The 14,306-nt window shown below is 42.3% G+C and overlaps 1 protein-coding gene across 1 annotated transcript in view; it reads left to right on the top strand.

Moving 5' to 3' along the window:
* Positions 1-2,586: 2,586 nt before the first annotated feature.
* The window catches only part of osbpl7 (oxysterol binding protein-like 7), a gene marked incomplete at both ends in the record, with an annotated part of 52,125 nt that continues 40,405 nt past the window's right edge, over positions 2,587-14,306 (top strand). Inside the window, 9 exons of the mRNA XM_084323045.1 lie at positions 2,587-2,718; positions 4,229-4,372; positions 5,000-5,053; positions 5,158-5,271; positions 5,441-5,593; positions 5,929-6,067; positions 8,934-9,052; positions 13,458-13,547; positions 14,001-14,024. Of these exons, the coding sequence (XP_084179171.1) occupies positions 2,587-2,718; positions 4,229-4,372; positions 5,000-5,053; positions 5,158-5,271; positions 5,441-5,593; positions 5,929-6,067; positions 8,934-9,052; positions 13,458-13,547; positions 14,001-14,024 (969 nt within the window). The remainder of the gene's footprint in view (positions 2,719-4,228; positions 4,373-4,999; positions 5,054-5,157; positions 5,272-5,440; positions 5,594-5,928; positions 6,068-8,933; positions 9,053-13,457; positions 13,548-14,000; positions 14,025-14,306) is intronic.

The following is a 14,306-nucleotide window of genomic DNA, read 5'->3' as shown; positions in this document are numbered from 1 at the left end:
CATTATGGAAAATAAATGGACAATAAATGGACAATAAAGTTGACTTTGACTTTGAGTTCAGTCACTTTATTATCCCAGATGGGAAACTTGACTTGCAGGCAGGGGCACAAGCAAAAAAAAGTACCAAAATCCCCATCAATATAATAGAACAGAATAACACAAGTTACTGTACAAAGCAACATCTAAAGTGCTAGATTACATATGCAAATTGAGCAGGGTTATTGCATAGGGAACAAAATTGTTTTTACTATATTGCACTTAAACCGGGGTATTCCGAATCTATGACCTGAGGGTAGAGTCTTAGAGTGAAGAGGGTGATCTACCCCTGGCCTTGCAGGGAACCTGCTGGTCAAATATAGCCATCGGGGGAGTCTGTGGGACACCTGTAGTCATTTAATTGTCTGTTTTACTTTATATGTACCTGTTTATATGGACACAAACTAGGGCTGCAATGATTATTTTGATTGATATTTAAATCACGATTATTAAACACGATTAATCATTGATTTTAGAACATCATATGATGATGAATTTGTTTTTTCTCTCGACCAAAAGCTGCCTTTCTGTCTTCTACAAGTTACCAAAGACGTTTAAAAATAACTAGAAACGCGTGGCTCCCTCCTCCCTCTCAACACAAGCTGAAACTACTGTTTGGGGGAGGGGCGGAGCGAACTGCTGTGAAGGGAGTGTGCACTGCATTTACAACACAAGACAAAATGAGAGCAACATGGCATGTGGTACAGTAATCCTTCTTTCTCGATTATCTTGTTTTCATGATCGTGGGAAACCAATATCGTGAATTTAAATTGAAACGCGATTAACCACCCAGCCCTAACACAAACAAGGTGTTCAGTTTGAGTCAGTTGCAGAGCCAGTGTGATGTACACTGGTATACCGTAGTCTACTCCAGCATGCCACGTGTCCAGGTACTGCTGCGGACAGACCGGACTTGAACTGAGAGCTCCCCACTCACATCTGTTAGGTAATCAGATTACAATGAGCCCTCTCTAGTCCTCTGCTCTGTTTAGTGCATCTAATACTTTCACTTTGGTTTGGGAGGCCATAGGTCTGTCTGGTCAGGGTTATCCTGTTGTCAGAGGTCATCGTGCTGTTGACCTGGCCCTGTAAGAAGATCACTAGGGGGTCGTGATATATAGTATATATATATACTACTGTATATAGGATGCAATATATGCAGGCAATGATTTGAAGGAATATGCAAGGGCAATTTGCCAACAATTCTGGTTATATTACAGTTTTTGAATTGAATTGGGTTGAATTGGGCTGTACCATGCTGTTGTCGGATAGCGAGCAGATACTGTATACTGTACCGGGCTAAAACAAAGTTTTGGTTTATAGCATTGTCGTTTTTCAAACACAAGATGTCTTTGAACTCTTGAACTTGCTGTTGATCATCATACATGCCAATGGTGCATTGCTATTTTCTACCGAGTCCTCTCCTCTCCTCTCCTCTCCTCTCCTCTCCTCTCCTCTCCTCTCCTCTCCTCTCCTCTCCTCTCCTCTCCTCTCCAACATGTCAGCAACGAAAGCAAAGCGACTTTATTTTCTACATTTTCAGCACATACCCTGTAGAAGCATGTGAGATCCATCTAATGGAAAAACATGGATTACTGTATATCTCAGATATTTCTGTCCAGTGATCCATTGGGCAATTTATGGTCTATGATGTCTATACTGTTCAGTCAAATTAATGGATTGGATTGGATCGGGTACTTGGTATCAGGCCAATACGTATAGCGTAGGACACTTAGCCTGGTGTCGACCCGATATCTGATACAGATATACAGTACCATCTTTGAGCCTGGTGTCGACCCGATATCTGATACAGATATACAGTACCATCTTTGAGCCTGGTGTCGACCCGATATCTGATACAGATATACCATGTTTTAGCCTGGTGTCGACCCGATATCTGATACAGATATACAGTACCATCTTTTAGCCTGGTGTCGACCCGATATCTGATACAGATATACAGTACCATCTTTGAGCCTGGTGTCGACCCGATATCTGATACAGATATACAGTACCATCTTTGAGCCTGGTGTCGACCCGATATCTGATACAGATATACCATGTTTTAGCCTGGTGTCGACCCGATATCTGATACAGATATACAGTACCATCTTTTAGCCTGGTGTCGACCCGATATCTGATACAGATATACAGTACCATCTTTGAGCCTGGTGTCGACCCGATATCTGATACAGATATACTATGTTTTAGCCCGGTGTCGACCCGATATCTGATACAGATATACCATGTTTTAGCCTGGTGTCGACCCGATATCTGATACAGATATACCATGTTTTAGCCTGGTATTGGCCCGATATCTGATACAGATATACCATGTTTTAGCCAGGCATCGGTATCAGTGCATCCCTATTAAAATGTTTTATTTTTTGATTTAATGAAAGTAATTTGATTACTGTGTTTCCTTCCTTGTCTAGAGGCCTATATCAACCTGACATGACGGGGGGTTTGTAGTGACGGATTTCACCTTAAAAAAGAACAACAACAGCCAATCATTGGAGAGGAAGGGAAGTTTGAGGTCCTCATTCTGTGATGGAATCCTATCGGCCTGATCTCAACCGCAGCCAGTCGATGAGTGGCCTGGAGAAGTCGTCTCTGGTGACGTGGAACAAACCCACACATTCACGGAGTAGCAGCACTGCCTCGTCTCGCCACTCTAGACAGGTGAGTCAGGAGGAGAGACATATTCCTGTTCTCTAAGATCCACTGTCTGCTACAATTCTGTTAAATCACACAGCGTGTAGCCTATTTGAGTACAGAGTTTCAAATGTACTCATATAGAATCAAATACACACTAGATGCATTTAATTTGTGCTAAGAAAGGGTATGGCATCGTCTTTCGTCCCCTCCTCAAATTGCTGCCTTTATGGGATGTATTTAGGGAATATAATTTTGGGGGAATATAGGGAATATCATTTTGTTTTATATCAGTTATGATATATTTTGCAGCTACCAAATGTGATGTCATTGTAGGCAAGCAAAACAACTTCATTACAATAAGAAATGGTGAGCAGGATGATATCTTTTGCATTTTACGGCCAGGTGCCGGGTACCAAGAGAAAACCCAGCCAATCAGCTCACTAGAAAACCCAGCCAGTCAGCTCACTAGAAAACTCAACCAATCAGCTCACTCGAAAATGAAGAAAATAGATATCCCTTTTAATTAGTTAGAATCTATACTTGTTCTCTGGATTATTGGCTCTTATTTGTCTGAGTAGTGAGGCCGATCTTTGTGGCCGATTGAGTGCAAGAGATGTTACTGAGTGTATTCTAACTAAGTGTATCAGTTTGAAGAAAATGTCATGGCCTTAACTCATTGGCTGCCACGCTGTTTCCGGGATATGGCTATGCGCTGCCACGCATTAAACCAATGGCGTCCGTTATCTTGTTTGCAGGGCTATAACTATATTCTATATTATAGCTATGGATGCAATAGGCCCATTTGACATCGAGTATCTATCGTTCAAGATGTGAAAAATAAATCTTTTTTCCATCCATACATTCCCGTTTTATACCGTGGTGAATATAAGTATGGTTTTAGAGTGGTTTAGGGTAATTCCTGGGAGGCTAGTAATAGCCTGTGACGTGTATTATACTAAATCCATTGGCATTTCGTCCCTACACACGCTACAATAAACAATTCAAATGCATATGATCGGTATTATGTTCCATTATGAATGCATGAAAGGGGGGGGGGGGGTCGTTTCTGATTAATTGATTGTCAATAACGGCATTCGTTAGTACAACAACATATGCTGAGATTGACGTTAAATTGCTCTTACCTGTGGCCGGTGGGATTCCAAAAAGAATATTCCAATAATTTGATTGCCATCTGGTAAATCGTATGTCCATTTGGCCCACAACATAACCCACCACAGCATAATGAAATGGGAGTCCCGAAAACGATTCAATGCGATTGGGTAAAGCCCTAGGTTCAGGTTACTAGAAAATACTTTTGCGATCTCAGACTCATTCCCTATGATAACACCAGGCTCCCTGGATGGATAATGAATGGAAATATCAAATAAAAGAAATAACGATCAAATAACGAGTATACTCGTTGTTGGTGTTCAACGATTGGCGACCAATAACGAGTTGAATCGTTGTTGGCAGTGAATGAGTTAATAACACTCATTGTTGTCAAATACACCCCCCCCCCCTCCCCGGTCCTCAGAACATCAAAGACTGGGAGGTGATGGAAGATCTTCAGGTGGACATGCAGGTTTCTGGCGACAACCCCCAGGACATGAGCGCTCCGGGGATCTGTGAGGGATACCTTCACAAGAGGAGGAAGTGGCCTCTGAAAGGCTGGCACAAGGTTGGCACTGACTGCATGCTCTCCATCCCCCCAAGTCCAACCTCAGTTTCAGGGTCAGAGCTTCTTCTCCATGGTGGGCGTCCCTCAAGCTCTGGACCTCACTACCCTGAGACACGAGGGACTCAATAGTCTGTCTCTATTTTCCAACCCCGCCTCAAGACTCGTCTCTTCACCACTGCCTTCTCCTCCCCCCTCCATCCTTGTGTGTATAGAATAGAATAGAATAGAATAGAATAGAATAGAATAGAATAGAATAGAATAGAAATACTTTAATAATAAAGTACGGTCCGGGATTCACATTTCGTATGTTATGTATATACATTCTAGTATAAAATATACAGTAAAAATATACAGAAGTCTACAGTAAGTGTACAGTAAGTGTAATATTGAACAATGTTGTTTTAAAAGTAAAAGTCCAGGAAGATGGTAACAGTCACCCTGTGGTCAGTGATGCAGTGAGGCACAGTGATGCATTGTAAAGTGTTCTGCATGCATTGTATGTGTTCTGTATGGTGTTGTTTGTCTCACTAACCCTGCCCCTTATTGTAAAGTGACTTGTGATTTGATGGATGCTTTTATTTATTATTTAACTTTATTAAAATAGTCAATTATTTACTTATTTTTCAGAGATACTTTCTCTTGGAGGCAGGGGTCTTGCGGTATTACAAAAATCAACTGGATGTAAGTGAACGTGTGTGTTTGAGATACAGGTAATCATGAATTTTGAACTATACCAGCTATTATGAAATAACACACATTTCTACATTCCATACCTTTCCCCGAAGATCTCCAGGGGCAGAGTGCAGGGAGCGCTGGACGTCAGTCTTGCTGTGATGTCGATAAACAAGAAGTCAAACAGGGTTGACTTGGATGCAGGGGACATTCTGTATCACATGAAGGTAAACTCAAACTTCAGATATGACATCCTGTTGTTTAGAAGTTTTGATTAAGAGTTAACTCTGCTCTGTGTATATACGTTGCTTAGCAACTCCCAAGCCTGTGATGTTACCTGCAAATAACACGTCAGATTGCTTGGTCTGAACCTCCTGTTGTATGATTCTCTTGCAGGCAAAGAGCCATGACATCTTCTCCATCTGGGTGACCAAGCTCACTGCACACCGCCTGTACAAGAAGAACGAGGCTGCTCAAGTTCAGAATGGCTTCCTTCAAGCCTTGAGCCATGGAACGGTGGCAGGGCTGGGTCAGAGGAATGGCGATTCGGTGATTATCAATCAATCAATCAAGCAATCAAGCAATCAAGCAATCAATCAAAGACAAACAAATTTCATGAAAATGCTTACATTGTGTTTTGTGCCATGATTGACCAATTTTTTTTTTTTTTTAACTCAAGACGTTTTTGAACTCTTGAACTTGCTGTTGATCATTATACATGCCAATCAGGTGCATTGCTATTTTGTATTGAATCCTCTCCTCTCCTCTCCTCTCCTCTCCTCTCCTCTCCTCTCCTCTCCTCTCCTCTCCTCTCCTCTCCTCTCCTCTCCTCTCCTCTCCTCTCCTCTCCTCTCCTCTCCTCTCCTCTTCTCTCTACGTAACAGTCTATGTACCCACACTACCAGGCCACAACTAGTGTGTACTCGGGGGAAATGGCTGGAGCATCAGTGGCCAACGCTGAAGTCAATGGGAAAGTGTCTGCCTGGCTGCAGCAATCCCATGACCCGGAGAGCTGTTTCCAAGGTATGCCATGCATCATATAGTCCCCTCTATAAAAGGCTAAAAACATTCACAAATTACAACTGAAATAAACCCTTTTTGAGCAAGTTCTGGATAATATTTACAATTGTCTGCGATCAGTACAGCTGGATAATAGTGAAATCTTCCTTTATGCCCAGTTGCTTAAAGGCCCCCAACAATCTAAATAGATGTTTGTAATTTCCTGGAAAACAAACTGGATGTAAGTGAACGTGTGTGTCATTTGAGAATGACATTTACAGCACATTGTAACTGAGCCAGCACTCTGCCTCTTTAACTAAATTGAACAAATGTTCAATGTTAGCTTCTAGGTATGTCCCGATCCGATCACGTGATCGGGATCGGGGCCGATCACGTGATTTTCCGAAGATCGTGATATTTCTTTTTAACTTTTTTTTTTATTCAACAAACATGACCATGTTCACGTCTTGAACTCATACTGAGGCCTTAGTTTTGGGTTTAAATTGCATATCATCATTCATTTATTTATTGTCACACAGAGCAGAAGAATTTTGCCAAAACAAACCAATAGTATCCAGCTGCAGAACGGCTGACCAGCCACACTCTCAGACCCAAATTAAACGTTTTATTTTTTATTTTATATATTTTTTTAATCCCAATTTCTCACATTACATTCACTCTGAATGTTGACGTTATCCAGGTGAAAAGTTAACTTCATTCAAGCGAGGCATTGCAATCCTTGACATAAATCATTTGATGTATAATTAAATCAAAGGAAATGCGTTTGGGTCTGAGAGTGTGGCTGGTCTGCCGTTCTGCAGCTGGATACTATTGGTTTGTATCCATTTCCGCGTTCGAGTTTTGTGCTCTGATTGGCCAGGTCATGTGACATGTGCGCCAAACGTGGGACAGCAAGTTCTGCGCCTATTTCCGGGTCTAACAGCCTGCAAACTACCTGGCGTTCTATCGCCATGCTCTAAGACAAACTCTAACCTTAACCAACTTCGAAAGAGTGCCTAAGCTTAACGGTCGGAATCAGGGCAGGCGTTCTATCGCCATGCTCTAAGACAAACTCTAACCTTAACCAACTTCGAACGAGCGCCTAAGCTTACCCAGTGTAGAAACTTGCGGTCCCACGATTGGGCGTACATGTCACATGACCAGAAATGACCTGGCCAATCAGAAACGCGGAAACGCAGTTCTGTTGTAGACGGCATTCAGGCGATCGGGACATAATGTTACTAATGTTACATAATGTTGCTAAACTATGTTGCTAACTTTAACTTGCTAGCTAATGGGTCGACCGTCACGCACATTCAGCACAATTGGCTACTATAAATGCCAATCAATATCCCTTCCTAGCTTCCTGTTTTCACAGGGAACACATAAATACGTATGTGGAATCAAATAGCATTCTGCTAGCCGTTTCATGTGGAATTGAAAGATATTCCAATTCACTACACTCTTTCTCTGAATGACAAAGACATAACTATTTGTGATTTTAATTCTGTATTATACTGTTGATTTTATTCTATCTTTTAGAAAAGCCTCAATGGACTGGTGTTGACAACTAGCACTCGTGCTATAAACACGCAAACAACACATCTGGTCTGTCCACTGTGACTGGTCCAAAGTAGCTGTGGTGTCCATTTTAAATAAAAGTTTTCATTCATTCACTCATTCATCCACACACAGGGGTCAGCAACCTTTTTGACATGGAGTGCCTGTTTGAAATATAGTTGTAACTAGTGTGCCTCAACAATATTCCATGCATCGTAAAATTGTTTTCTCATAATCAGGTATTTTTAATGATAATTTTTACATTATTACATCATTATTGTTATTGTTATTATTAACAATATTATTATGATGGTTGTATCAACCCTAAATCTGAGTTGGGGGGGGGGGGGGAATGCAATGCAGACAAACAGCTGCATACAGTGCGACCATTTCACTCACATTTGCCCATTCATTTTTGGACACATCACACACCATCGGTGTGTGTACTGTACGTGTGCTGTCATAGCTCCACCTACAGGCCTAATGGAGAACACCAGGAGAACACCAGGATGTGAATGGAGGGTGAATGTGAGGTATATCGTGTAAATACGTTTTGATTGATCGCAAGACTACACTGTAAAAAAATAAATAATAATAAGTTACCAGAACTTAAAAATATTGAGTTCAGTTACTGTGCATTAAGGTTTTCAGTTTTCAATCCATAATAAGTTAACAGAAAAATAAGTACACAACCACATTATTTCAACCTAATAAAACTATGTTTATTGTCATTGTTTTAAGAACACAAGTTGACTTGGTAATACTCACATTTTGAGTAAAAAAAAAAAGGCTTTTAACATGTGCAATGTTCAATGAAATAGAAAAATAAATAATAAAATTTGTTGATTAATCCCACTGGTCACAATGGTGACCGTAATAATGTTTTTGTTATAAGGCTCTGCAAATGTTACTGAATGATGTAGCAATGTATTTCCAGCTAAATTGAAATAATAAACAAATAAAGGGTCTCAATTAAATATGTGGTAGTAAAAAGAACCTGTGGGAGGATTTCAACAAGATAAATGCAACAACAGTGCAAAATATTTCACTATAATATTTCAAAGCAAAAAAAAAGAAAGAAATATATAATTTTTATTTTTTATTTTTTTTATGCTGCCCCCTGTGCCTATGAAAATGCCCCCGCGTGCCTATGCAGGCACGCGTGCCTAGGGTTGCCTACCCCTGCATATGATATCATATCATTCTCTAGTAGTATTTCACACATCATTTGCCAACAGAAGAAGGAGAAGACTTAATGTTCTTACTACTTTTCAGTACTTTTGAATATAATATGGATACTGTTCATTATGTACTCTCTCCATTCTTTCAGAGCTAAACCGCTGTCAGCTGGACCTGACTGAGCTCAACCGGCTGGTCCTGAGGCTACAGGCCATGGAGACGGGACAATTGTTCTCTAATGGGGACATGCAGCGCATCATCAGCATGCAGGTAGTGTAGAGCTTACTAGAGTTTACTTCTGCCGCTGACTAAAAACACCTGCTTTAGGAGCGGCTGGGTAGCGCAGTGGAGAATGCACTCGCCTACCACCGCAGAGACTCTGGGATTGAATCCAGCTGTCAGCAGTACCTCCGGCTTGGTCAATCGTCTCTACTAACACAATTGGCAGTGTTAGTGGGTGGGAAGCCGGCGGGGTATGTGTCCTGATCGTTGTAAACTGCGGTTCCTATACTGGTCGGTCGGGGCGCCTGTTCAGCAGGGAGTGGATCGGGGCGAAATAGCGAACTTCCGCACGCGTTACATTCCCCCAGTGAGAGTCCTCGCTGTCAGGTTAAAAGAAGCGGCTGGCTGACTCCACATGTATCGGAGGAGGCATGTGGTAGTTCTACACCCTCCCTAGGCCGACAGTGGGGCAATGCACGCAACGACCAGGAAGGGAATTGGCATAACAACTAAATTGGGATGGGAGCAAAATAAAGAGAAAGTGAGATTTTATTTAATAATAATTAATAAAAACACCTGCTTTGTGAAGCATATGAAGGGTATGAATTTGTATTATTGGAATAATATCATCTTGTTCTCTACTGTTATTGATGCCGTATTGGCATTTGTCCTAAGGCTGTGCACCTACATTGATCCATCAATGAATGGATAGAAATATTTATTACTGTCCATTGGCATATTTTAAAATTAGAACGTAATCGTGCCTTTGCAGAAGCAACAGCTTTGCGGAGGGTAACGTATCCGTCAGTTGCAAAAGTTCACCCTCAGACACAGCGTCAACTCCGTCCAACAAACGGATACTCCTCATGAAAAATGAATTAAATACATAACACAACGGATCAACGTAGCCGCAGCTTAGATTTCAAGTTGTCTCTTAAAATTCCTTTGGCAAAACGAGATTTGCGAGTAACATAAAGACGCAGTAGTGAGAATGGAATGTTGTTGGTAAAAGGTAAAAGGTGGCGGCATGGTGGTGTAGTGGTTAACACTGTTGCCTCACAGCTAGAAGGTTGTGGGTTCGATTCCCGCTTGGGGACCAGGTTGCCGTGTTGCCAGTTACCCAGGTGGGGTATCTCCCGGGCCTTTCTGTGTGGAGTTTGCATGTTCTCCCCGTGCTCGCAAGGGTTCCCCCTCCCGATAAGATAAACCCAATGGAAAAACCTGCACAACAGATCGCTAACGCTGTTGTGTCCCTGACGAAGACGGACAGGAGCACTTGGATTGGTCCCCGGGCGCGGCGCTTGCTGCAGCCCTCTTCTGCTCCCGGCTGCATGTATCATTTCCGCAACGGAATTCGGTTTCCGGGTTCCTCTGATTGGCCGCGACCCCCACGTGACCCGCCCCCCTATCCACCGCTCTGCTCTGCCGCTGCCGCACGCGGCAGAGCGAGCGGCCGTGGACTCGCTCGCTTCCTCAATTTATACGTATGGAAGTATTGACTGAATGAATGAATGAATGAATGAATGAAAACTTTATTTAACAGATTGCAGAATGGGTACAATACAGTACGGCTCAATACACACAATTGTTAAGGGGATGCAGACCTGAGAAAGACGTTTGTCTTGTCAGGGTCCCCCATTTTCAATTCATATAGAACGACTACGCCGTAACAAATCATTAAAAAAATATACCGTTAACTGGAATATGTTGTGCCTTTACACATATGTTGGATTATGTAATGGGTTTCATTCATTCATTCATTCATTCATTCATTCATTCATTCATTCATTCATTCATTCATTCATTCATTCATTCATTCAGTCAATACTTCCATGCGTATAAATTGAGGAAGCGAGCGAGTCCGCGGCCGCTCGCTCTGCCGCGTGCGGCAGCGGCAAAGCAGAGCGGTGGATAGGGGGGCGGGTCACGTGGGGGTCGCGGCCAATCAGAGGAACCCGGAAACCGAATTCCGTTGCGGAAAGGATACACGCCTCCCGGCTGCCCTTGGGGGGAAGGACGACGGGATGGGAAGTGCAGAGGACATTTCGTCAGTGACTCAGTGCATGTGTGTGTGTGTGTGTGTGTGTCAGGGGCATCGTTTTGGTATGGCAAGGTATGGCACTTGCCATACCTTGGCAAATTAATATATTAAAAAAAAGAAAACGGGGTGCTCCAGTAGCACACCATGTTACCGCGCTCGCGCGGGACTCCGTGCTGCGTCACGGATCTGGTTGACTCCGAGTTCGATTCCCGGACTCGCCGTCATTTGCCGAATGTCTCCCCCTGCTCTCTCTCCCGTTTCACCCTACAACTGTCGGTCATGCTTGACCAGAAAAGCGATAAACGCTAAAAAATAAAGTTAAAAAAGAAAAAAGAAAAACCGTTTATTTTTTATTTTTTTATAAATCTTTTTTCATTTGAATGTTGATTTAGATTTCGAATGTCAACATTATGAACGAAGCTTCGAACTATTCGGTACAGCCCTAGCATGTTTTGATATGGTCAATGATCTCACTTTTACTTGGTGACTTTTACTAGGGGACTAACTCAAATATGCCACCAGAAAAAAAAAGTAAAATGGCAGCAGAGACAAGTGGTACAGGGACACAGGTAAGGTCTTACAATGGCTTAGTGATTATAACAGTGCAGTTCAGCATTCAGTAACCCATACTTTTTGTGAATGTGTTTTTGATACTACATTCTGTTGAACACACACCTCAAAACCGTACCTAAGAAAAATTGGCTTAATTGCAAGAAAAATAATAGACAGTTATGATTACATTCTGCTCAGCATAATTTGTATGCAAAATATTGTGGTCTGTTGACGCATTTCTATACTAAATGTTACGAAGGATCAGATTAAACCGAATATATATATTTATTATTTGATATATATTGCATAATATTTGTATATCGTCTGATATCCCTTGTGTATTCTTTGTACATATACACGGAATATCCCTTTAACCTAGTACAGACCATAATATTTCGTTCTCCTATTGGACAGCGGTCCCCTAGGCGCCACTGCCATACCCCCAAGGCCTAGTTCAAAGTCACCGCCAAAGACATGCCTGCACATGAACGGCTCTGCGCAAGAATACGAGACAGGAATAAGGCTGGTACTAGTTTGTTCGCCTAACGTATAAATATGGCGCAAGTGAATACAGAAGTAGTTCGAGTTACCCAAGTGAAGCCTCACCCACGATACAACGTGCGGTGAAGTAGGGCCCGTTTGGCCCCAAATAGAGCATTGAGACCGCGTGCGAATTGATAACTGAAGTATCAGAGTTTAACGCTGTACCGTCGAGTTCGACCTATTCTATTAATTCAGTAATAGTCTATTTATGTATAGTGTATCGTGCGGCTACCGTTCTACAGTGACCAGCATCACCAACGTTTCCTCGTACCAGCTAGTGTGCTTATCCAGGCTGGGCAGCTTACCCTGGCGCCTTCACCCGAGGAGCCCTAGACGAGGACCGTGTGGACATGTACACTGGATAACCTACCCGACGACTACATAGCCCTTTTCGGCTGGATTATATTTTGCTTTGGTCCTGTATCTGATGGAGCGGAGAATCGTCTACACCCACAACTGTGTGGGATTTACCCTGTGAGGAGCATCGTCGAGCCCGCCTCTAAGAAGCCTGAGGCTGGCTAGCTTTCTTCAATGCGGAGCTGCATACCGGAGAATAGCTGCTGCTTTCGTCTGCTGATCAAGGGAGTAATGTACCGTCTCCCGTAGCAGGAGCTTATTGAGTCCCCGTTGATCCAGACTTTGTTACCGACAAATCCTCTCCCCTTGCTGGCCTACAACCGGAGGGACCCTACCAGTATCTCCCGCTGCCTTACTAGTGTACCATAGATATAATTCCTAAGATACAGGTGGCATTCATTATCTCCTGCGTAATATGATAATGGACTTACGCTATTGATTTACTCACGCACATTCTTCGCCTTATAAGCGCGACCCTACGTAAAGTATTGTTATATACTATCATTGTTGCTAATAAATATTATTATAACCCAGATTTGTGTGGAACCGTGTCATTGTGGAGGTGTTCATATCATATACCTGTGTACTGTATGGCCAGTAGTAATGTACATAAGACAGTAGTGGTTTAATGATACCATACTTATTAATACAGTCAGGGAATTGTACCCCTCAGTTACACTAAATGCTTTTGCAGTCCTGTGTCATACCTAAATGTCATATAAGTGAATTGTATAGAAACAACTCACCAAAAGTGACTATTGCACAATTGATTTGACAAAAAAAATCCACCAAGGGAGGGAAACCACCCCTTCACCCCCCCACCCTTTCTCCTTGCCATACCTTGGCTTTTACTGAAATGACGCCACTGGTGTGTGTGTGTTCCTGTGGGTCACCCATCGCATGTGTGTGTCTGAGGACAAAAAACGTCTACTTATACTGTCCTTTTCTTTCCACGTATAGAACCTGAGTCTTGACAAGCCAAAGAAGCCCAAGACAGGAAAGATGTGGGGCCACTCTCGCACCCTGTCCAGAGTGGAGGCCCTGGGAATGGTAAGAATGGTCTGTAACCTGCTTTTATAGCACTAGGCTTTAGGCTCTTAAATTAGTCCTTCTAGGTACAACTACTAGCCTAAATACAAAGTGTGACCTTGGAATACTATGGTTCTGTTCTGCCATTATGGTAAAAAAAAATCAATTCTATTCATATGGGGTAATGTAGCTCTCCAAACCACTCTTTACGTGGGTGAAGTTAGTGCTCAATATCTCAAAAATACTAATTTTATAGAACCTTAAAATTCAAAGTTCACAAAAGGCCTTTTGGTTTTGACTCATGGATAGCATTTTGATTTGTACGTTGATTTCATCATAAATGTTTTGAAATCCCGATAGAAGTATGATTGACATTTCTGTCACTGACTAAGCTGTAGTGTGTTGAGCTTGTTGGTTTTGAGTAGCTAACATCCCAACCCTCCAGTAACGTTGAGGCCTCTCTCTAATCCAAAGCCTTTGCGCAGGATTACTAAATCGGTGAGTCAACACTGGGCAGAACACGGGACAACCTGACCCTTTCTAAGCCCTTCCATGTTCTTACTTCACATTATGCCCTGCACTGTAACAGTACTGTCACTGTCGCCATGATATTAATAATAATATACTCTTAAGTAGTGAGGTGAGTAGAGATCATTTTCAGATCGTTACATTTAACTCTGTATAGATCAAACACTGAGGGCACTCCGTAAGATTTTCGATGGTTTGGAATGAGGGCCGTGTAGACTGTACATGGTTCTCACTTTTATGGGTCATCAATGA

Source organism: Notolepis coatsorum, assembly GCF_963971535.1.
Source record: "Notolepis coatsorum genome assembly, chromosome: 10".
NCBI lineage: Eukaryota > Metazoa > Chordata > Actinopteri > Aulopiformes > Paralepididae > Notolepis > Notolepis coatsorum.
Note: the sequence above shows the minus strand (reverse complement) of the source record. Positions and strands in the feature narration are given on the sequence as shown.